The following is a 25987-nucleotide window of genomic DNA, read 5'->3' as shown; positions in this document are numbered from 1 at the left end:
AATGTGAATTGCCAAAAAAAAAAAAAAAAAGAAGAAAAATGTAGAAGTGAAAGTAATAATTATAATAATAATTCCTTCCATTTATATAGCGCTTTTCTAGGCACTCAAAGCGCTTTACATAGTATAGGGGGAATCTCCTCAACCACCACCAGTGTGCAGCATCCACCTGGATGATGCGACGGCAGCCATAGTGCACCAGAACGCTCACCACACACCAGTTATTGGTGGAGAAGAGAGTAGAGTGATGTAGCCAATTCAGGGATGGAGATTATTTGGAGGCCATGATAGATAAGGGCCAATACCAGAAATTTTGGAAAGGACACTGGGATACACCCCTATTCTTTACGAGAAGTTCCCTGGGATTTTTAATGACCACAGAGAGTCAGGACCTCGGTTTAATGTCTCATCCAAAAGGTGGTGCTTTTTTACAGGATAGTGTCCCCGTAACTATACTGGGGCATTAGGACCCACACAGACCGCAGGGTGAGCACCCCCTGCTGGCCTCCCTAAAACCACGTCCAAGTGGAGACTTGTAGTAAAAAAGGACATACATAATGATCTGGTTATCACCCACACCTATTATATCACTTCAGAAGATGTGGATTTAACAACTGGAGTCTTATGGATTACTTTTATGCTAGCTTTATGTCATTTTTAGAGATACAAAGTTCTGGCAACCATTCACTTGCATTGTATGGACCTGCAGAGCTGAAAAATTATTCTAAAGGTCTTTGTTTGTGTTCAGCAGAAGAAAGAAAGTCATACACATCTGGGATGGCATGAGGGTGAGTAAACGATGAGACCATTTTCATTTCTGGGTGAACTATCCCTTTAAGCAAAACCAACCACTGTGCTAGACCAAAGCCAAACTGGCCAATATGGATAAGTTCTTGTCATAACAAAAACACAGTCCATGTCCAACCCAAATACACAAACATTACCCTAATTGACTGGCTGTTGTTATTGTAAAATATATGCAAATATCATATTAGCAAATTCATTGGTCGTCTGACCTATCGCGTGCGTTTCCGGTTCAAGGTATTGCCCAATGGCTGTCTGTTTTTTCTCCCCTCGACGTGACAGCGGCGCTCTACCGTTGTGTATGTGCTCTCTGACCCCAGTGGCAGCGAGCACTCACTGCATTCTACTTGTCTCTCGCAGGCTCCCCTTCTTCCCACAACGAGGCTGTTCTGTCTTCAGTCCCCCTCCTTTCTCGTCTGTCGCATTTCGGTGAGAGTTCTAGTGGAGAGAGAGAGAGAGAGAGACCCCGGGGGTCGAAGGTTCTGCCCTGGCTTCCGCGAACTCAACCCCTCACGGCTTCTGAAATACCCGATGACCGTCATCTTTGACACTTCAGCGGACAACCCCGGAGCGATTTGGGGCCAAAAGAAAAGGTACACTCTTGAAGAAAATCGCTGGGGGAGAAATAGCGAGGCACAAAGCGTTAATGGGTTAGAGGTGGCTGCTTGTCATGTTCGAAGGAAAGAGATCAGATCTTCTCTTCGGATACATTGTAACATTTGTAACTCAGCGCGGTGGATACATTGTAACATTTTCCCGCCGTCAAGTTTCTTTCATGTCTCTGCATAGCGCCTCTAAATAAAGGAATTATGTGGAAAGCGGAAATATTCGATCGCGTGTCTTTTTTGTGGTAAAGATTGCTCCTGCTCTGCATATGGCATGTGGTTATAAATGTGTTATGTGTGTAATTTGAATGAACGTTTTTTTTTTTTGTTTGTTTTTTTGACATTTTACTATCAACAGCGGCTGCTTCATAGTAAGCGGAGCAGATGTTGCATAACCGGTAATGAGGTTTGTTGACAGATAATTATGGAATCAGAAGCTGCCAGTTCACCGTTTTACACGAGCTATTGGTCATAAGTGGTATTTATGTGGCTGTTCTGAAGTCGTCTAGGGAGGGGGACCAAAGTTCAAGTTTATGGCAAAAGGTTGACCCTCCAGAGACTGTTTGAGGTGGTGCAATTGAGCAAAATATAAGAATAAATATAAGATTGGAACTACACTTTTTCCCCTTTTCTTTTAGCTCCTTTTAAATTTATTAAATGTACTTAAAATAAGTGAGTAGGCACTATTCATGTATAAACAAAATGCTTTTATGTGTAAATATTTTATTCCTGTTTATATCAAACTGTTTGTATACACAGAATATGCAAACATTCATAGATTAAACTCTTTTTTTCTTATAACTTTTTATTTAACTATATTTGGAGTTGCATTATTAAAGGAATAGTTCACCTAAAAATGAAAATTCTCTCATCATTACTTACCCCCATGCCATCCCAAATGTGTATGACTTTCTTTCTTTTGCAGAACACAAACGAAGATTTTTAGAAGAATATCTCTGCTCTGTAGGTCCATACAATGCGAGTGAATGGTGACCAAAACTTTGAAGCCCCAAAAGGCACATAAAGGCAGCATAAAATAATCTGTACGACTCCATTGGTTTAATTCATGTCTTCTGAAGCGATCCAATCAGTTTTGGGTGAGAACAGACCAAAATAGAACTCATTTTTCACTCTAAATCTTGACATCTGCAGTCTCCTTGGCAATCATGATTTCAATCTCAATTACACTTCCTAGCGCCATCTAGGCTCTGCGCATTTGTCTTGCACTGGGAAGTGTAATTGAGTTTGAAATCATGATTGTTCCTAGAGTCTGCAATAGCAAGATGTACAGTGAAAAAGAATTACTTTTTGTTTCTCTCTCAAAACCGATTGGATCTCTTCAGAAGACATGGTTAAAACCACTGGAGTCGTATGAATTACTTTCATGCTGCCTTTATGTGCTTTTTGGAGCTTCAAAGTTTGATCACCATCCACTTGAATTTTATGGACCTACAGAGCTGAGATATTCTTCTAAAAACCATAGTTTGTGTTCTACAGAAGAAAGAAAGTCATACACATCTGGGATGGAATGAGGGTGAGTAAATTATGAGAGAATTTAAATTTTTGTGTGAACTATACCTTTTAACATTTTTACCTTGCATCTTGGGTCTATGTAGGTGGTGACTCACAACCAAGCCTTTTGATTCGACTTGAGAGATGCTTGCTTATTGGATTGGCACTGTTCCGCTGTGACCCGCTCATGTCCCAACCAGAGGTGCCATGGCCCGCAGAATATCCTCTCAGGGAAAGGTCACCATCTCCGTGGATGAGTACAGCTCCAACCCGACCCAAGCATTCACCCATTACAACATCAACCAAAGCCGCTTCCAGCCCCCTCACGTCAACATGTGAGTGTCTGTGTACAGTGCTGCTGTAACTGAAATATTGATTTAATTGATTGATTGAGGAACGAGCAGAATGCTGACAGAGAGGACATCTGGCAGCTTTTGTCTCAGTCTCGCCCACCTGGTGATCAGAGAGACTCCTGTGGTTTCACTTCTGTTGTAATGAATTAAATTGACCTTTTTAACTTAATATTGTTGCAGTGCTTGCAGATTAAGCACCTTAATGAGATTTTTCGAGCATAACAAGGTTTAATAATGTTCAGATGTCTGAGATAATAGGATCATTATTTCAGGCACTGTGTAAATCTAGTCCATTTTCAAACTGGCTATTAATTCCTCATTAAATCTTTTTTTTTTTATTACCATTAAAGGTACAGTTCACCCAAAAATGGAAATTCTGTCATCAGTTACTCACTCTTATGTTGTTCCAACCCAGTAAGACTTACTTTCTTTTTTCTGTGGAACACAAAATGACATTAAAGCATGTTAGCCTTAGTCACCATTTGTTTTTATTGAATAAAAAATGGTGCAGTAAAATTGAATGGTGACTGAGGCTAACATTCTGCCTGAAATGTCCTTATGTAGGAAGAAAGTCATACAGGTTTGGAACAACAGGAGGGTGAGTAAATGATGACAATTTTATTTTGTAGGGAACTATTCTTTTACCATGCCTTTTTGTTAACAGCAAATAATCTATTTCTGTGGATGAAAATTTCCCAAGGCATGAAAAAAATCACTCTTATAAGTATTAATCTGGGATGAACAACCAAGTGGGCTGTTGGATTAGCAGATGGCTCGATTGGCCTACAGTCATTTGAAGTGCATAATGGGATTTAGTTGGGAAGTTTGGAGTATAAACATTATCTCTTAGCTTGAATGCAGACTAAAAACCAGAGACACATTTGAATATTGTAGATCATGTATACAGTACATAAAACCAGTACCTTTAAACATTAAAGCATTTGTGCCCTCTTTGTAATCTTAATAGAGATTTTAGGGAAAATACAGTGTATGGCTTGCCTCGTGTAACCAGAGGAAGGTTAAAGGTTAGTTGTGTTGATTAGCTCTTTAACAATAGCTCTTTGACCCCAGGGTCAGAGCTCACCGCTAAAGAAACCTGACTATTGACTGATGCTGATGATGGCATAATGAGACCCGGTGTGGATATTGAAGAACAGGCCAGGCTCCTTTGCTGCCTTAATTGTGGTGCACAATTAAGATACATCAGCCTAGGGAAAGGGGAAGCTTTAGGATGTTCAGTATGTGCCATTGTATTGCTTTCAGGCTAAGTGTGAAAAACAGCTATTTCACATTTTACTCTATTGTCTGATTGATGCAAACAAAGCACCCTTGGCAACAAATGCGCAGTACAGCTTCATTTATTTGTATGGCAGTAATGCCAAGGGGACATTTATAAGAATGATTTGAATTCACAAATAGAAAGCTTAAATGAAGGGTATAGACAAAGAACATTTGAGAGCCTGTTATGAAAGCTCACGTAGTTGTTTATTTACTACCTTTTGTTCCTCTTTCCCAATCACTTTCATTTCACACTTAAAATCCAGTTATTAGTTAAAGTGAGATTTACTACCCATGCCAATCTTATAGATGCTAAAAAAAACTTTTTTCAGCTTTTTATTGCTAGGTGTATGCGGTTTGATAGAAAATTGAGTGAAAGTGACTATAAAATATGAACCCCCCCCCCATAAAAAATGGCACTACTGATAACCTGTGTGTGAATAGTTGCTTTTGTTACAACCAAATCAGAAAAAGCTATTTGTTATATCAAACATATTTTAGTCAGTTTATTTTTTCCCCTGAGGTCCACTTATAATGTTTGTGCCAAAAATATTTAAATGTAGTTTAACAGGACCATTTTCCACCCTCTGACCCTTTTTGCTGCTGTGCCTTACCTCTTCGCATGGGCATCCGCAACTTTCTGAAGTTCAGAGCGAGGCATTTTGTCAGCTTAAATTCAATACATGGGGCTCTATTTTCATGAGTATGCAAAGCACAGCGCTATGCGCGAAGACCTTGTGTTACATTTTAGCAAATTTTTGTGAGAGTGCTAATTCTAAGTGCAATTTTGGGCTTTGGTGGGAGTGTTTGCGCTAACTGTGGGTGTATGTGTGAAAATTGTGGTTGTATTGTATGTAAATGAAGTGGTGCAAAGAGCAATTTGCTGTTTTCCTGAGAAATAGGTCATTGTGCTAAGATGTTATAAAAGCAGGTCTGTTTTCAGCACAGCGTCTAAATTCAGTTCCTGCATTTGCAGTTTAGAGATTCCACCAGCAGGTGGTAATAAAGTTTATGTCCAAACTCTGAAAATATAGTGGAACATCATATTATGTTATATTTCCACCTGTTAACCTAGAGTAATTTTAAGTCACTGCAAAAGCTGCCAGTGAAAGAAGTTGAAGAGGATAAAATGTTTGGATTTGTTGTATGATTTTAGTATATAAAAGGAGTGCATATTTTTATTATTCTAGTTCATTGCATACCATCCATTTACATTCCCAACTTATTATGAATGTGCTGTTTTTGTTTATATCTCTGGTGCTTGAGGGAATGGACTATATAGGATGCAGATGGTGCAATAACCAGAGAAGAACCTCAGAATTAAATTGCACTTGACCCAACCCATTAGCGCGTTGCGCTCTGTAAGAAAAAAAAATCATAAAGGAAGGACGGACGGACGTCTTGCTCTTCGGTTGAAGATGCTGAGGTCTTTATTGCAGTGTAGCAGTGACAAAGTACACGAAGCACCTCTATATTCTTACAATGCGTTATTTCGCCAAACCCACTTGCGTCTAGACTTAGCGAATGCTTGCACGAAAATACCAAAACTTCATGGCCATGCCCATGACTTTGCGCTTATGACTTATGGCATAGCGCAGCGCTTAGCGCTAGTAATGTTAAAATAGGGCCATGATCTTCTTGGACTGGTGAGGAAGTTTTGTGGCAGTTCTGAAAGAGATGTCAAAAAAGATATTGGAAAATCACATTTTTGTCTTGATATTACCCCTTAATGCAATCTTAAATTACATAGCTAAAGCATCTTAGTTGGTTCCTTCTATCTGTCACTCATGAAAATGATAAAGTCATGATTCTTACAATTAAGGCACACATATTCCCTCAGAAATGAACACACTTGATCTTTATTTCCACAGGGTAGAGCCACTTCCCTACGATGCGCCGAAGCCTGTCGGTCATACGCGTTTCGTCTGCGTTTCAGACACGCACTCGAGGACGGATGGAATCCAAATGCCTTTCGGCGATGTGTTGCTTCACACGGGCGACTTCACCGAGCTCGGCCTCCCGTCTGAAGTGAAGAAGTTTAATGACTGGTTAGGTAAGTCTTCAAAACCAGTCCTTTCACCAGTGTTGACAGCCCCTTCCCCTGCTGTCACAACACGAACTATCAAACAAGAGTCACTTCAAGTCAGAATCTCTAAACATTGGTTCGTTTGTGAACTTTAAAGGAATAATTCACCCAAAAATTGTATGAAAATGAAAATCCTGTCATTATTTACTAGGGATGCACTGATCCGATAGCTGGATTGGTGTCGGTTTCGATACTGATGTTTTTAGACGGATCGGGTATCGGACCGACCATCCTGTTCCAAATCCATTACTGTGTGTTAGTTATGTTTGTTACTGTCAAGCTTCAAAAATTACATAATAGAACCATAAAAGCACCATTAAAGTAGTCCATATGACTCTAAGTCTTTTGAAGACATGCGATAGCTTTGTGAATGGCAAAAGGCTGCATTTGAAGAGTAAATGTATAGTATACATGTGCAGCATGTCTGAGTGAATGGCGTGGCTCTGTTGTCACACACATACATAAGCACGCACTGGCTGGTGATGCGCTCGCTGCTATTTTCAGCCTTCGCAGCGGTGCGCAATATGTGAGCGCTACAGACAAACAAAATCTCAGATGTAAATGCTCAATAGTTCGGTTGGCTTATAACATGCATGAGTTGTAAGTTCCTCTGGATAGGATGCATACCATATATTTTTTACAATCTTTTATATCACTGTACAGCCTGTATACTTTGATCGAAGATGTCATGGAATTATCTAAAAGAGGACATTTTCAGGACAAGGACCCCTTGGTGGATAGAAAGATGGGGCAAAATTAGAAGTTTGCTTCTAAAAGCTGTCATTATCAATATCTGTGTCTCTTACAGGTAGTCTTCCATATGAGTACAAAGTTGTCATCGCTGGAAACCATGAACTTACCTTCGATAAAGACTTTATGGCAGAACTCATAAAGCAGGATTACTACCGTTTCCCCTCAGTGTCCAAGCTGAGGCCTGAGGATTTTGATGACGTTCAGTCCCTCCTTACAAACTGTGTGTATTTACAGGACTCTGAGGCCACCATTAAAGGATTCAGGATATATGGGGCCCCTTGGTAAGTTCCACTATAATTTCTTCAGTTGTCTTACTCATTGTGTTGTCTTGACATTGTCAGTTTGTTACTTCTTTTGTGCTACACCTTACTGAAAGATGTCATGCAGTGGGACAAACTATTTAATGCTTTATCACAAACACTTGAATCAGATATCCTCAGCAAAGGCTTAGCCAGGTTTAGTTTGCCTTTGGCCATCACATTGCTTGTAGACTGTAAAAGAAGAGTTTCCATGTTTATAATAGCAACTATAATATTGTTTATCTGTTAGATAAAAATAGTTATTGGCTATAGTGTCGGCCAAAAGTTTATGTAAAATCATGTGAAATGCTGGAAAATGTACAATAGAGTGTGAACAAAGAAAAAAGCAACCATCATATTGTATATCTGTAAGAAAAATAATAATATCAGTATTGGAAAAATTATTGTCATCCATTTTCTGGTCACCAAGATGGAATATTTGATCCATTTTTATTAAGCAGATGTTGTGGAAAATTATGATGTGATCATGTTTCATATAGACCAAAAAGACCAAATCCAAAACTATACATTGTATCTGCAATATTTGGTCTTTAGCCTGCCAAAATTAAAATGCTAATTTTGGTAAGAAGTGGGAAAGCCAGACATCTGTGGTGGGTGGTCTTGGGGGGATGTTCTTTGGTCATGGTTTTCTCAGCCTCCCCTGAAGGATGTGTTTTTTGTTCTAACACATCCTGGTGCTTTGTTGTGAGCCAGGATCAAAACGTGAGGCCGACCGTGGTGCACCCCTCCAAGGGCATGCTCACAGTGGGTCGCTCTGACCTGCATGACCCTGGGCCTCAAGTATCGAGGGGGTCATTTACACGGCTTCATTCTACTTTCCTACAAAGAGCTCGCTCAAGCTTGACTCAGACCACACTCCCCTCTGGTCCAAGGTAAAAGACAAGCTCCCCTGTTTTATGTCTGTTTATTTACTGGTGTTCCATGTCACGGCGGTACTCCCATCAGTATGTTGACCTTGGCTGTGACAGAGCTGCGGCTGATAATGTTGATTTTTCTCAGTTCCAGACCAGACAAATCACAGATATGCATGCATTTGCCTTAACAGATCATCCAGTAGAAGCGAGACTATCTCATATAACTTGGCGACAGCTATCCTGATAACGATTTGTTCAGTAATCCTTCTTCCGTTACGCCAGATAACTGTTTAAGATATGTGTGGCATATATTCCAGCTTGCAGCTGTGATTAGATTGATTAACCAGTAAACTGGTTGTGCTAGGCGGTGGTTTGGCTTTTGAAAATCAAAGGCTCTCTAATCCTCTTAGTAAAGGCAGACACAAGTCATGTGACCAGAGTTCATCTTGGGTGAGCATTTGCAAGGCCGAACTACAATAGATAGTGGGGGTGTGCCATGGTTGCTGCCATAAAAAACAATATCACAGCTTCATCCCCTGTGTTAAAGGTGCTATATGTAAGATTGACAACAAGCGTTTGAAATGGGCACTGCAGTCCAAATTCAAAATATTGGAGAGCTCAGGCGGGTTGCCAGAATGTTGACATGCAAATTAGCCAACTCAGCATCCGTTTTAAAGGATTTCTGGGCTATAAGCTGTTTCCATCTTCCAAAGGTATCTCTGATATTTATCCTTGTTTTACTACGCCTCTGGTCATGGTGGTTTTAGATGGATGGCAAGGCTTTTTAGGTCGGGTGGAATCTGTTATCTCTGATCCAGTTCATTTACTGCTTCCATGGCTGCAGCACGCAGTGTTGTTTGCCTGCAAACTTGTTCAAATCTGGCAACCCGGCGGTGTCGAAATACTATTGGTGAGTGGGCAGTGGGCGGGATCACACAGGCCAAAACATAAACCGAAATTCCGGCCTGGAATGGAAACTTCAAAGTAGAATATAATGGCTGTAGCATTGTTATCGGAGAAGCCAGTATTTCAGCTTAGCATGTTTCCTAATTCTCTAATGACATATTATGGTCATTTTATGATTTAGTACAGTAAAATATTACATATAGCACCTTTAACAGTGTGATTATGAACATTGTGTTAAAAGCTTCTGAATGAGAGGTTGACGTTGACATAACAGATATTTCTCCATTTACTTCTTGAGGCATTGTGGATTTTCAGTGCATAATGCAAAACTTGATTGCTGAAATAATGCGTATACAGTTGTGCTCAAAAGTTTGCATACCCTGGCAGAAATTGTGAAATTTTGGCATTGATTTTGAAAATATGACTGATCATGCAAAAAAAACTGTCTTTTATTTAAGGATAGTGATCATATGAAGCCATTTATTATCACAATAGTTGTTTGGCTCCTTTTTAAATCATAATGATAACAGAAATCACCCAAATGTCCCTGATCAAAAGTTTACATACTCTTGAATGTTTGGCCTTGTTACAGACACACAAGGTGACACACACACAGGTTTAAATGGCAATTAAAGGTTAATTTCCCACACCTGTGGCTTTTTAATCTGCAATTAGTGTCTGTGTATAAATAGTCAATGAGTTTGTTAGCTCTCACATGGATGCACTGAGCAGGCTAGATACTAAGCCATGGGGAGCAGAAAAGAACTGTCAAAAGACCTGCGTAACAAGGTAATAGAACTTTATAAAGATGGAAAAGGATATAAAAAAATATCCAAAGCCTTGAAAATGCCAGTCAGTACTGTTCAATCACTTATTAAGAAGTGGAAAATTTGGGGATCTCTTGATACCAAGCCAAGGTCAGGTAGACTAAGAAAGTTTTCAGCCACAACTGCCAGAAGAATTGTTCGGGATACAAAGAAAAACCCACAGGTAACCTCAGGAGAAATACAGGCTGCTCTGGAAAAAGACGGTGTGGTTGTTTCAAGGAGCACAATACGACGATACTTGAACAAAAGTGTGCTGCATGGTCGAGTTGCCAGAAAGAAGCCTTACTGCGTCAATGCCACAAAAAAGCCCGGTTACAATATGCCCGACAACACCTTGACACACCTCACAGCTTCTGGCACAATGTAATTTGGAGTGACGAGACCAAAATAGAGCTTTATGGTCACAACCATAAGCGCTATGTTTGGAGAGGGGTCAACAAGGCCTATAATGAAAAGAATACCATCCCCACTGTGAAGCATGGTGGTGGCTCACTGGTGTTTAGGGGTGTGTGAGCTCTAAAGGCAAGGGGAATCTTGTGAAAATTGATGGCAAGATGAATGCAGCATGTTATCAGAAAATACTGGCAGACAATTTGCATTCTTCTGCACTAAAGCTGCGCATGGGACGCTCTTTGACTTTCCAGCATGACAGTGACCCTAAGCACAAGGCCAAGTCGACCCTCCAGTGGTTAGAGCAGAAAAAGGTGAAGGTTCTGGAGTGGCCATCACAGTCTCCTGACCTTAATTTCATCGAGCCACTCTGGGGAGATCTCAAACATCCGGTTCATGCAAGACGACCAAAGACTTTGTGTGACCTGGAGGCATTTTGCCAAGATGAATGGGCAGCTATACCACCTGCAAGAATCTGGGGCCTCATAGACAACTATTACAAAAGACTGCACACTGTCATTGATGCTAAAGGGGGCAATGCACAGTATTAAGAACTAAGGGTATGCAGACTTTTGAACAGGGGTCATTTCATTTTTTTCTTTGTTGCCATGTTTTGTTTTATGATTGTGCCATTCTGTTATAACCTACAGTTGAATATGAATCCCATAAGAAATAAAAGAAATGTGTTTTGCCTGCTCACTCATGTTTTCTTTAAAAGTGGTACATAAATTACCAATTCTCCAAGGGTATGCAAACCTTTGAGCACAACTGTATAAGGCATACAGTATACACTTTTTTTCTGTTCATAAAACATTAAATCAATGGTTAAAAAACAATTCTTCCATAAATTGTTGCATTTAATCGATGAGTTGAATTGAATTGTAACAGTGGTTTATGATGGACTCGCATAAAATTTTGTTCTGCTCGTGTTTCATGACTTTGGGCAACTGAGTGTGAATTTTTGGTTTGAAACAAAATGATGCATTATGTTTTCTTTTGCTACACAATAGAATATATAAGCTGTTGGATCATGTCAGTATAACTTATTTTATTTTCATAATTCCATTTCAGGAGACTGAATATATCAATTGCATTTTAGAGTTGGATTATATTTTGCATCAGCAGTCGACCGATATATCGCAGAGTAGAGCTGGGCGATATGTAAAAAGTATTTTATTGATTATCGCCTTGAAAAATATTGTGAAATACGATTATATCGTCAACCCCCTTGCCGAGGGTTGGTGAATATTTTTGCTTTATTGATTTTGCTTTAAATTAAATTAATTTATTGAAACAAAAAACAAGACATTTCTAAATTCAAATTGCAGTTTAAACTAAATTAAAAAAGCAATTAAAATAACAAAATGATCAAAAAATCTTAACCACCTTCCCAAATCCAAACATTTACCGACTCCAATGGCTCCATTTGCCATCACGCAAGTAACAGTCAGAGACAACAGGTGGAAAATGACTAATAGCCTGCAGATTAAGAACTAGAGACAATTATAAATGTAAAAACATTGTTTCCTCAAGGATTTTATTTCAGCAGTGGTGCTGTTGTGTGCGCGTCCATGATTCCGTAATGCCGGACTCGTATTTACACGTGTCGGTGGAAAAATAATATAAAATGACTTTAGAATCATTATAGATGGGTTATTCATCCTTGTCGTGTGTGTTTATTTACTGGGAATCTCAATCAATCTCACGGGGGGATACTTTCTAAATTTTAACCTCTAGTTTTATTCCGATGGAATTATTTTTAAAGTATATAGCCTAATTATGGTCCTTCTCTTCAGTCACTTCTTTCTCAGCAAGACGTGATGCAATATGTGCTGAATTGCATTTATGTTGTTGTTACATTAATGGGCAGTTCACCCAAAAAATGAAATTTCTGTCATTGCTCACTCTCAAGCCTCTATACTCTCTTTTGTGGAACACAAAAGATGATTTTAGGCAGAATGTTAGTTCCAGTCACCATTCACTGTCACTAAATATTTATTTATTTTCTATACAATGAAAGTGAATGGTGACTGAAACTTACACTCTCCCTAATATCTCCTTTTGTGTTCCATGGAAGAAAGAAAGTCATAAAGGTTTTATCAGAAATTATCACTGTAGGAATACAAGTCAATACTCACCAGTTACATTAAATGGCCTTTTAATGTTGACAAAATGCATTGAAAATGTTACCAGATGAAATCATGAGAGAGAACTTGCTTATAAAATGTAATTATATAATGTATATAATATATAGGCCTATATATATATTATAGATAATATTTTTTCATATTATGTACACTACCGGTCAAAAGTTTAGGGTCACTTACTTATTCTTTATTTTTTATTTTTAATTTTTATTTTTTCACATTTTAGAATAATAGTAAAGTCATCAAAACTATGGAATAACAGAAATGGAACTGGGAATTATGTTGTGACTATAAAAATCCAAAAAATAAAATAAAAACTGTGTTTATATTTTAGCATCTTCAAAGGAGTCACCCTTTGCCTAGAATTTGCAGACATGTACTCTTGACATTTTCTCAACCAACTTCTTGAGGTATCACCCTGGGATGCTTTTTAAACAATATTGAAGGAGTTCCCATCTATGCCTGGCACTTATTAGCTGCTTTTCTTTATTATTCGGTCAAAGTCATCAATTTCAAAAAAAAAAATTGTTTTTTTTTTAAATACAATTTTAGTTTTGTAATGAAATCAATTAATATGTTGGCACAATTATATTTTTGTCTACAAAACAAATTTGAAACATTTAGGAATACGCCTTCAGATCAAAAGGTTTTTAAGATCATGAGAAACATTTCAGTCAAGTGACCCCAAACTTTTGAACAGCAGTGTATATTATTAATATTATAGTATTAAAATTAATATTATTTATGCATATTTTTTACATACTTAAACTATTTAAAATATTTATATTTACCAAACTGACTGATTCACATGGCAGAGAAAATAGCTGTATAGGTCAGTTGGAGCTTCAGATAGATAGAGATGACATATGTAAAAGGTGTTTAAGTGTTTCTCTTCTCCCTGCAGTAGTTTCTCTTCACCCAGAGTAGTTCTGGTAGCAGCGTGGATGAGCTGCGTACTTTGAATGAATGTAATAATCTGACCGCTCATACTCTGAAAACTTCACAGATATTGAGAATCATTCACATTTTTTGAGATGACAAAGCAGAGCACTAATCCACTGTGAACCACGCAGCACATGTAAACTATATATTTATATAATTAAATAACAGCATTTGCACTTTAATCTCAATTCAACTTTATTTATATAGCATTTAAAACAACATGCTTTACTGTAATAAAATTTAAAACATAAAATTTCAAAATTACCACATACACAAACACCAGTAGTCTAAAATACAAACACTCCAAAACTGTGTCCTACATTTCATTTGTCAGACTGTGTAAACAGATGAGATTTCAGACGTGACTTAAGTCTTCAATGATAACACTAGGCCGTGTCATGAATGGTTTATCCGGAAAAGTGAAGCTTCCGGCAAAAAACACGTCATAATAAGAGCATGATTCTAAATAAAAGGTAGATGCTTGAAATTTAAGAAAATACAAAAATTGACTACAAACATATTAATAATAAAACTGTATAGTGAAATGTAATAATAATAATAACAACAGTAATTAGTTAATTTATCACAAGCAAGACAGCTGTTGATAAAGGTTTGGCAAAAAAAACAAAAAAAAATGCAATGATGTTAAAAAGTTATATTTTCACTTATTAAAAGTTTTAAGAATTAATTGAATAGACACCATTTTGATGATTAAATTAAACTTTAAAACATGTTTTGGAAAATAATAATACTTATTAAACTACAATTATTAAAAATAACTAAACTTATGTGTTCAATAGCACATCATATTAGCATATTTTTGCTGTGGTATCGAAATTGGTATCGAGAACTGTGGAATTTCACTGGTATCGGTACCGACTACTGAAATTTTGGTACCGTGACAACACTACAATATAATATAATGTTTTTAATGGAATACTTGGAAAAGCTACAATGTGACCAAAATGATGAAAATCTAATAAAATTAATAATTTCGAAAAGTACCTAGATAGTACGCCCCCAGTATAATTAAGGGCATGATCCGGGAGAGAATTTCTTTCAAATGTAAGCAAAAAGAACATTATGACTGAAATATACCCATATGAATCAATATTGAATCATATTGAAATTGAATCAAGAGCTTGTGAATCAAAATCGAATCTAATCAGGAAATCTGTATCAATAATTAGCTGTAGTTTGCAGTGTGGTGTTCATTTTGGAAGCAATTGTTCATTCATTATTGACCTTGAAACCAACTGTCTTTTGTCATGCGGGAAGCACAGGAGCAGCAACTCGCATACAGTGCGTAAATCTAATTACCTCCTGCATCCGGTCTTCTCAGCTGTCAACAGAAGCCTCAATGGAAGCAACATTCTTCTCCAGCTCCTGCTGACAAGCTACCTGCTCACGTCACTGATTGTAAGCTGACCCCTGGCCTTTAGATGCTGTCATTTGTCAGCGGTAATTAACAGCTGACATCTCCTCTGCTGCGCTAGCTGATGGCTGGCGGCGGTTGTGGTACCAGGCAGGATGGATTGGAAAATGGGGGTGGAAAGCATTGTGAGGGCACAGACACAGTGAAAGAGTGAGTGGTGGACCAAATGGAAAAGAGGTCAGACACTTGTTAGTTTGCAGGTTGTAGAGATTTGATGTTGCCCTGTGGAAGTTTCTCTTTGCAGGTTACAGGAGTGTAGTGCTACCTACACCCCTTATTTCATCTCTCGAAAGGATTGAATGGTGCTATTTCTGTTTCTTTCATGGCGATGTTTAGACGGACATACAGTATTTTGTCTAGTCTTAGTCTAGCTTGGTGGCCTGAGGTTACTTTGGGGGTATTTACACTTGGTCACTTCATGTGTTTCTACCAAGTGTAAATGCCCTCCAAGACGGATTCGAGATGGATGTAAATTTACATGGTTTGAGATGCATTCCAGATTAAACTCGGTCAAGTGTAAATTAATCTGCCTGTTCAATCCACATATGTAAACTTTTCTGCACCCAAATAGCACTACGTCAGCGTAAAGAAAATGTGTAACATAACAGCTGTTACAAAGTATTTGCATAGGGCTTGTGTCGTGCAATAAATAAGACAATGAGTGCAGCTGATGCGCATGGACATGTCTTAGCTACGACAAGCCCAGAGGGGAAAAATACAGTGCATAGCATACACACAGACACATGCGCTCTGGGCAAAGTCCTTTTGGAATCAAATAATAAGTGACATCTTTTAAATTCGCTACCCGGCATTAGTATAATCAAGGAAGTGAACTCTGTTTTATTTGCATGTAGCACAGGAATTGAAGATCGGATTTATATCCATTTGGCGGAGACACATTGATGTGGCTAAGTGTAAATGGAATGTGCTCATTCAATTGTATAGCAGTCCGATCATGGCCCATTATAATAAAACAAATACAGTATATTGTTTGTAGAGGAACAACATTTTAATGTATCCCAGTTATCAAGGCTTTAGTGAACATGAGAGTCCTTTTTTGGTAAACTCAGTCAAAAATTAGAAAATATCAAATAGAAATAATGTACTAAAATATGTTTTTTTTTTTTTTTTTTTTGGCTAGCTTTTGTTTTATTTATCCAAACATTCAGATATCTGAACTTTTTTCAGAGAGTGAAAAGAATTCGACATTTGTGTGAATAGTTGCGAAAAATGTTTACAATTATTTTATATTTTGGTGTTGTTTAGTTGCATCTGTCCTGGTGTGAACAAGCCTTAGAGGGATTGTTCGCCTCAGAATTATACTTTTTATCATTTACTCAACTCATTCCAAGGAAGATTATCAGTAAATAACACATTCTCTTTTCGGATTGTTCCTCATGAAATGCTATCATATGACTTGAGAAGAGAATAGCGCACAAGTCATATGGACTACATTTATGGTGCTTTTTGTTCTTATTGGAGCTTGTCAGCCCATTTTGGATAATTATATATCCAAAAACATAAGACATTTGATCAGTATTAAATTAAATATTTAATGAAGTTGCTTGGTGTAGCTAAAGTCACTCTATGGGACATGGACTGCTTCAAGGAAAAACACTTTGCAAAAATTCCTAAAGACCTCACATTTTACACACCCCTCTCTCTTGCCGTCCTGCTGTCAGGGGTGGATAAATATTTCATTAATACTTTTTGCATGTGTTGTGTTTGAAGGACTGGCAGGCCTGTGGATCAGAGTGGCTGATTCATAAGTAAGCACATAGTGTGTGTGTGTGTGTGTGTGTGTATTGGGGGTTGGGATGTGTTTCTGAGGCTCAGCCTATGCTCCTGTGTGCCACTGTGTGTGTGTGTTGGGTCCAGGTCACAGAGAGTTCATCAAAACAAAGTGCTGATGCAGCCAAAACAAACACACACTCGCAGACACAAATATACATTCATGTCTCACTGCAGAACAGAGTCTGTCAGATGATTTTTTTTCTTCTCTCTTTTTTAAAGAAACTTTTTAATAGAAATTTTATATGGATTTTTGTTTGACTTAAACGTAAAAAAAAAAAAAAATCTAGGTTTGTATACTGTACTTTTACGTCTCTCGGTAGTAGTAATGGACCATATACAGTATATTAGCCTGGCCAGTTAGTAGGCCGATATTTGACTCCTTTGAAGTTATCGTCATTTGGCAGATATTTTGGTCCACCTGGGCACATAATAGAAGTTAAGTGTTAGTTCCATTGTTAGTTCTAAATCTGTCAACAGCTTTATCGATGGAAAAATGCACATTTGTTATTTGGTGAATTTGAAAAAAAATTGGCTGAACAGAGTAAATATTGTGTAATATATATATTTATAAAAATCAGTTCTATATACATTTTATTTGCTATAATTAAATTGATTGTATTATAAATATTATTATATTTTTTAAATTATTTGACATATCTGCATTATATCAGCTATTGGCCACCCTACACTCTAGAAATCGGTATCAGCCATTGAAAAACCCATAATGGTCAACCATGTGGCAATGTAACCCCACATTTTGTAACTTTTTGTTATTTTCTACACTTTTTGTGTTATGTTTTAGTGATATATCAGCAGATATTTGGCCATTTTGAGATTATCGACATTGCTCAAAACCATGCCCAGCTGGCCGATTAACAGAAGTTTTAGTTCCCCTTTTTGAGTAAGTATTGTGTAAAATATTCATTTAAATATATGTGCATCTCATTTGTCATCATTAAATTGAAAATATCACAGTTACTGTAAATCGGTTTTAAGGCACCCTGCACTCTAGATATTGGTAGTGGCAGTATCGTTATCAGTATCTTCTCTCTCATAATTGTCACTTTTGAGATCGAGGAAGAAATGGTCTTTTTCTGTACTTAAAGATGATATGTGTAATTTTTTTTTTTGTTTAAATACTTTCTCAGATTCCAGCTTAATATGCAGAGATGAACTTGTAGGTTGATTTCTCAAACACTGCCTCTGCGGCACTATAAAAATATTGCTCTTTGTTTGAACATCCCAACCAGCCAGACACAGCTTGATGACAACTAGCTTGATGTGAGGATGGAAGCGCGTCTCAGGCGTTGGTGCTTTGTGTGTGAGTTAAATACTGCAGGAAAGCTTTTTACCCCAGAGTTTTAGCCTTGTGCACAGACCTAGAAAGCAGCCACTTGCCTTTATTCCCATACTTCCCATCAATCACTTGCTGACAGGTCTGGCTACCCAACACACATGCACGCACACTTGCACTGAGACCTCAGCAGCCATTTCCTCTGTTCAGACACTATTTCATCCAAAATCAGCCCCAGTCTCTCACCCTTCAGACAGCCCGATCTATGAAGAAGCGTTAATTGATAGACAAACAGTGGATGATGTTGTGAATCTATAAGACAAGCTTCTGATGATATTCATTTAGTATTCACTCCATAAACAAATTTAGTTAATGTAGGAGGTTGGTGGTAAAATTTGGGTTTGTTTTGAAAGGAGAGTTTGAACTTAGTCTTAAAGTCATTGTGTCAAAATTCTTCATATAACTGAGATTCAAGCATCCAGTATGTTCTGCTTGGCAATTATTGTGCCGTTTCTAATTTCAGTGTGGATTACAAAATTAACTAATGCTGGAAACTTTTTGCGACACGTCAGCCATTAATCCATATTTGGAAAACATCTCCTTATTATTATTTTAAGGTCTCTAAAATTTAATTGAGTGTAAACAAGTTATTTCAAACTCAAGGCAAAGTTCAAAATCAGTGTTTTTCCCAATTTTACCACTAAAAAGCTTTTTCGTTCTCACCATAATTGGTTTTCAGTGCTCTGCTCCAGGGCTCTTATGGACTCTATATTGTTATTCTAAAGAAGCACAAGTAACTGGGACCTAGTCCCTGTGCTTGTCATCTTCTATTTCAACATAATTCAGCACAATAAAACAGAAGATCCAGGCCTCAGGTCTCAGGGAATATGCTGTGATAACTTCATTCCCCTCTCGTCTTAACCTCCAGCCTCTCTGAGTGTTCTTTGTAAATTACCTCTGGACAACTGGGCATGTGTGCTCATGCATATATGTATGCCTGTGAATACTGGTAGTATCCAGCTCCTTAAGACTTATTAATGCTATTAGCTAGTAGCTACCACTACTTAGCTACTTAGTATTTGTAATCTTATCCATCCCAGTACTTATTTATTTATTTCGAGCTGTTTTATATTAATCCAAAAAATGGGCCACTTCAAAGAGGACATATTGGATAAAATAAGATTTTCCTTGCTGTCTCGAAATAATGCTAATACTCAAAGGTTTACAGCGCAAAGCTCCTGCCCCAGTCCTCTAAGACCATTTATGGAAACTAAGCTGCAGAAAAGTGTTTAAACATTGCATCCTAACCAGTCAGAATGGAAGGCAAGACAAGTTTATTTGTATAGCATTTATATAGCATATAGATTTTATTGTGATAAAGCAATACAGTCTCTTCCGTGTAAATCAGAGTTTTGTACTAACCAGCTGGGACTGTGACGAGCAACGAGCAATAGAACATTTTGCCGATCACTTGGTTTCCATTCTGCGATGTTGCAATAGGTAACCACTCCTCAAAACTGTACATTAAACATTAAATATCTTCAGATTGGTTTGTTTTTGTGTCACATTTTGCTGCAGTTTCTTATTCAGTGTGGACAGACAAGTTGCTTGTCACTTTGGAAGCATCACACATGGTTAGAACTCGATGTTAGAGGTGCAAAATGGTTCTTAAAACTAAATTACAACTGCTTTTGGTGCAAGAAACCTTGACTAACATTTTAAGTGATCTACAGTAAAAACAAAATGTTTCAAAAGCTTATGAAGAATTAGCAATGCACCGAAATGAAAATTCTTTCTTTTGTAAGTTTGGATTTCTCAATGAAAGTGGATTTCACATGAACACTGCTTTTTCTTTTTGTCAAAGTTTCTGTTAACTGATTTTAAAGTAACCATTTCTATAAAAATTTCTGGCCAAGATTTTCTGCCTCTTTTCTCTCACAGCTGAAAAGCCAAAAGTTTAGTGCATCCCTAGTTAGAATAGGGCTCTTTAACAGCACTTTTGCTCTTCTTACATTGTAGTTAGCCCATTGTGTTTGTATCAGGCAGGTGATGAACATCCTGCACAATAGCACAATTTTGAAGTGCAGTTGAGCAGTTGCAGATGTAACCCTGCAGACAGTGCTCTCTGCAGCGCTTCAAACTCTCATTTGTCTGCACCGTCTCCATCTATCACCCAGCCATTGTTATCAGCATGAGGTCAGTTCCTGCCCTCTCTACCAAAGCCTGCATTTAGCCCTGGCCTTGTGCAGCCTTGTCTAGCTGGGGCCAGACACTTGGCCCTTATCAAACGGGGTCTGAGAGTGGTAAATAAAGGTCTGGCCCAGGTTACCGTGAGCTGTCATCAGGCCTGTCCCAGAGGGGAAATAAAACTCTTATTAACATGCCTCTGCTCATTGGTGCTGACAACTTGATCAATCTGCTTCCTCTGCAGATGACCTCTGCTCTGCTGCGAACCGCCGAGCGCCCTGATGGAGGCTGAAATGAATAGCTTGGGTTGTGCCGTGGTCTCAAATCTTATACTGCAATACTCTGAGACATTTACATTTTTTTATATTTGTAAAAAAAAAAAAAAAAAAAACAGTCTGGATAATATCGAGCTTTGCTATATGTGTGTGAGAACAGCATGCAGGCATGTGTATGGTGATTTCTACATTTATGAAGTGTGTAATATGTGTTTTATGTTCTCGTAGGACCCCCTGGTTTAATGGATGGGGCTTTAACTTACCTCGTGGCCAGTCTCTCCTCGATAAGTGGAACCAGATCCCTGAAGATATAGATATTCTTATGACACATGGGCCTCCTTTGGGTAAGAATTGAAACATTTAGTATGTATACATGAGTTTGTATCAGTGGATGAACTGTTGTATTTATGTAGTCATAAATTTGATGGTGGGCTACTAAGGATTTAATGATGGTATTGGTCAAGGGTTCAGAGATTGGGTGCCCAAAGAGCTCCAGAGAGTTGGCTGTGTGGAGCTGCTCAACACAATTCAAAAGAGGGTCCGACCCAAACTTCACACATATGGGGGAATCCATGAAGGTGAGTGCATGTTCTGAACACTCTTTGACAGTGAGGCCCACCACAGCTTGTTTGACCTTGCTTATATCTGTGTCTGATAGATTAACATTGAGATGTATTAGTTATTCTACATAAATGGATTGAAAGATTTGATTAGATTGAAATATTTGACTGAAAGACAGACGGTGAGAAACCGACAGATAGATATTTAATTAGAAGACAAATATACAGAGAAAGTCTGTTTGCTAGTTAGTGGACTGACAGACAGTAAACAGAAAGACAGATAAGTAGTAGAGTGAGTGAGTGAGTGAGTGAGTGAGTGAGTGAGTGAGTGAGTGAGTGAGTACACAGTAGACAAACAGACAGACAGTAAGTAGACAAACAGATAGACATACAGACAGTTAATAGAGAAACAGATAGATAAACAGACACAGTTAATAGACAGACACAGTTAGTTAGTTAGAAGACAGACAGACGGTTGGTTGATTGATTGGTTAGTTAGTTAGTTAGTTAGTACACAGTAGACAAACAGACAGACAGTAAGTAGACAAACAGATAAATGGACAGTTAATAGAGAAACAGATAGATAGACAGATACAGTTAGTAGACAGACAGATGGACAGACAGCCAGACTGTTGGTTGGTTGGTTGGTTTGTTAGTTAGTACACAGTAGACAGACAGACAGTAAGTAGACAAACAAACAGACAGACAGTTGCGTAGTTAGTTAGTTAGTTAGTTGGTTAGTTGGTTAGTTGGTTAGTTAGTTAGTTAGTTAGTTAGTTAAAAGACAAATTGACATAGACCGACAGACAGCTAGTTAGTTAGCTAGTAATTTAGACAGTTAGTTAAACATACATTTAGTAGACAGACAGTTAACTAGTAGACAAAAAGGCAGATGGATAGACAGTGAGTTAGCTAGTAGACAAAAATACAGGCAGACAGGTAGTTAGTTAGATAGACAGACAGACATATAGATAGAAAGACAGTTAGTTACAAGACAGACAGACAGTTAGACAGACAGACAGGTTTTCTTGATTAATTCTATGAGCTGGCAGTGAGAATTCCAAGAATGCCTTAAAACAAATGTAGTATTTAACAAAAAGTTAAGAGTAATTCTAGCCTAAAAACAGAACACAAGTCTTCTATATCTAAGTCACCTTTTGATTTCCATGGCAAAATTGAAATATTACATACTACTATGTCTTTGTTTGAATAAGAACATAAAAAAAAAAAAAACATCCCAGATGAACATGACATTTCTTTAACACTATTTTCTTTTTCTCTCGCTCTCAGGGTATGGCATCATGACAGATGGCTACACAACATTTATCAACTCCTCCACATGTACAATCAGCTTTCAGCCCACCAATCCACCAATCATATTTGATCTCCCCAACCCAGGGAACTCCTGAGACTCCTTAAAGCTCTGCCCTCTTTTTTTTTTCTTTTTTTTTTTTTACACTTTCATTGAATTGTCTTTTTGTACTGCTTGTATTTAAAAATGCATGGAAATCTGCTATTTTTTAAAATTGTATTGAAGCCCATGTCATTAGAATGACTATCTGTGGGCAAAAAATTTGTGAATTTGTAATTTGTATGCATCAGTTACCTTGTGTTTTTCTTTAGTTTTTGGTCAGGATATTAAAAGTGCTTTATAAAGGTACTCCTAATTGTGTCAGCAATACTTGACCATGTGTATGATTTAATATTAATTGTGCTTTGTAAATTTATTATAAAGCTATTATTTAAAGTCATGAAGCCAATACCTTGTGTGGTGTATTCAAGTTTGCATAAATAAGTGCATACATCACTTATGTTCAAGTGTCTTATGGGTCTGATATTTATTGCTGCAATCAGACTTTGCTCTTGTCAAGAAAATGTATCTTTATCTTGCGGACCATTAAACCTGTTACAAGGCAAGCATTTTGTTCTCTCTGCCAATAATACAATACGTCAAAAGATATGTGATGTTGGTTTGTAAATGAGATGTTGTGAATGGAATCTTGCATTATTGCTGTGCTGCTTGTGTCCTATGATTGCAGTTTAGAAGAGTGTGCTAATTCTCAATCAAAAAGATGTTTGGCCTGATTGTGTTGGAGTTTTTAGCTCAAGCTAAAAGAGGAAGAGAATTCTTAATGTGATTAGTTGTTTAGTCCTGTCCCAGACAACACCTGTGCAAATATTTTAATAGGTTCTAATTCCTATTAAATCAGGGCCATTCTTTAAAAAATCAAACACATTGTTTGTAGATCCTGGGTTTGCAATACCTTTATTATTACATTGGTTAACTGGAAATTACATCATAACACCCCAAGCCTATGGTTTAATTTTTCTCCATATGATTGCCATTATTAGTTGTGATGTATTAATCTGTGTGTTGCATAAAAATGTGTTGCACTGTGGAGCTGCAATCTCATAAGCAAAAGAAAAAAAAAATCTATTTCATGTCATTTCTGATATTGTAAAAGCTTTCTTTATATGTTTTAACTCATTTACCTGAGTTTATATGCAAATAAAATTGCATATAATTTTTCCCATTTTCATTGGGTTTTAAGAAACTCCACTTCTTTGCATAGAATATTCATACAACGATCATTCTAGAGACTGTTCTGCATGAAAATCCCAGGAGATCAGCAGTTATAGAAATAGTCAAATCAGCCTGTCTGGCACCAACAATCATCCATTCGATTATCTAATCAGCCAATCATGTGGCAGCAGTGCAGTGCATAAAATCATGCCGATATGAGTCAGGAGCTTCAGTTAATGTTCACATCAACCATTAGAATGGGGGAAAATGTGATCTCAGTGATTTGGACCATGGCATGATTGTTGGTTCCAGATGGGCTGGTTTGAGTATTTCTGTAACTGCTGATCTCCTGGGATTTTCACGCACAACAGTCTCTAGAATTTACTCCTAATGGTGCCAAAAACATCCAGTGAGTGGCAGTTCTGCAGACGGAAATGCCTTGTTGATGAGAGAGGTCAACAGAGAATGGCCGGGCTGGTTCGAACTGACAAAGTCTACAGTAACTCAGATAACCGCTCTGTACAGTTGTGGTGAGAAGAATAGTATCTCAGAATGTTATTCTGAGATGCGGGCTGGCACTGTTTTGGCATCACGAGGGGGACCTACACAATATTAGGCAGGTGCTTTTAATGTTGTGGCTGATCAGTGTATGGTGTGAATAGGTCCTTACAAACCAAGTTCAAGCTATCATGAAATGAAAATACATGCTATTTACTTTCTTAACGTGTGCTCCTGTTTTCATTATACAAAATTAATCAGTGCACATTATTCCGAAGAGAATGTAACAAAATGTAATAACTAGCTCCATCTCCAAAAGACTTTCTTTTTCATTTAACATCACTAAGGCCTGAAACATACTCTACACAAATACATGAATGCAGACCAGGGCCGTTTCTAGGCATATAAATCTGCTGGGAGGGTGCCAAAGAGGAGGCCTCTGCCATACCATCCTTACAAAAATCTAGAGTTCCTGGCAAATTTGCCACAAATTTGCCACTGATCATTTTCACATGCAAACTTGCGGCAAATTATCCATTGTTGCCCAAGGTTTGCTGCAGGTTCACCACTACCAGTGAAGAGCTGCAAACTTCTGGCAAACATCTGCGGCGAATCATAAACTCATTTGCATGTGAACATAATGAGTGGCAAATTTGTGGCAAGTTTGCCAGAACTCTAGATTTTTTTGTAAGGGTTGAGGATGCTGTTTCTTGTTGACTCTAAAGACAAAATAGCAGCTGAACAAAAACACTGGTGAAACATTTGTAACCATTATCACACAGCATTAAGGGCTAGATTCCTTTCCTATTTCCCCAACAGAGATGCTAAGGTGCATTTTGTTGGCCAAAGTTTAGGAACGGCATTGATTAATTAATGAAATCCATTAATTACCCCACATATACCAGACCTGAAAATAAATAGATACCATTAACACGGACGGCCATAACCTTGTGTTGTCCTGTCAGAGGCTATTGATTGTTAAAATTTGTCAGTGCAGTGTTGGCGTGCTTGTCTAATGGATGTCACAGGCTTCACAGCGCTGATGCTAACTCTGACCCTGTGTGCTCCTACCAATAGCGCCAACAAAGACGTTAAATCTGCCCACACTATATGCAGTGTCAACCAGTACTAAACAGCAGAAAACTAGAATGGGACTTTTTGCAACAGTGTAATGTAAGTGTTTCAAGGTCAGGCTTAATACTGTACATGAGATCTGATGCAATGCTTGGTTTTATATACCCTTCCCCAAAGCATTATCGCTCATATCTTAAAGGTGTCCTGAAATTTTGAGGGATGTTTCCTGTTTGAGACCTTCTATTATAGACTCATGACCTGCTCCCTTTTTACTCTCATTTCATGCTCAAAATTGGATGTTACCAGGCGTTGTGGAACCAATACAGTAGAATAGTAGAATGTTCTGATTAGTGGTGGAATATATCCAAGAAATAGACAGAGGTATATTTTTATGTATAATGGATGCATTCCACAAGGTTTAGATGCCGGTATATTATTTTGGCAATAATGGGCTTTGCACACACAAAATTGTTTACCAAGGGTCATTTTAACCCTGGGTTGTCTTGTTCCATGTTGTCACACTGCTCATACTTTACTTTGAGGTTAGTAATTGACACTGTTTACCACTGGCA

General features: G+C 37.8%; 1 protein-coding gene across 1 annotated transcript; it reads left to right on the top strand.

The window, feature by feature from the left end:
• The first annotated feature begins 1096 nt into the window (after window positions 1-1096).
• On the top strand, window positions 1097-24566 carry LOC127437708 (metallophosphoesterase MPPED2-like). The gene is made up of 7 exons (XM_051692798.1): window positions 1097-1394; window positions 3023-3253; window positions 6421-6602; window positions 7444-7669; window positions 20988-21103; window positions 21224-21337; window positions 22610-24566. Exons 2-7 carry the CDS (start codon window positions 3126-3128, stop codon window positions 22726-22728), a joined length of 885 nt encoding a protein of 294 aa, XP_051548758.1. The 5' UTR covers window positions 1097-1394; window positions 3023-3125; the 3' UTR covers window positions 22729-24566.
• Window positions 24567-25987: the final 1421 nt, after the last annotated feature.

This window comes from Myxocyprinus asiaticus, chromosome 48 (assembly GCF_019703515.2).
Source record: "Myxocyprinus asiaticus isolate MX2 ecotype Aquarium Trade chromosome 48, UBuf_Myxa_2, whole genome shotgun sequence".
Taxonomy (NCBI): domain Eukaryota; kingdom Metazoa; phylum Chordata; class Actinopteri; order Cypriniformes; family Catostomidae; genus Myxocyprinus; species Myxocyprinus asiaticus.
This window is presented reverse-complemented; position numbering and strand designations above follow the sequence as displayed.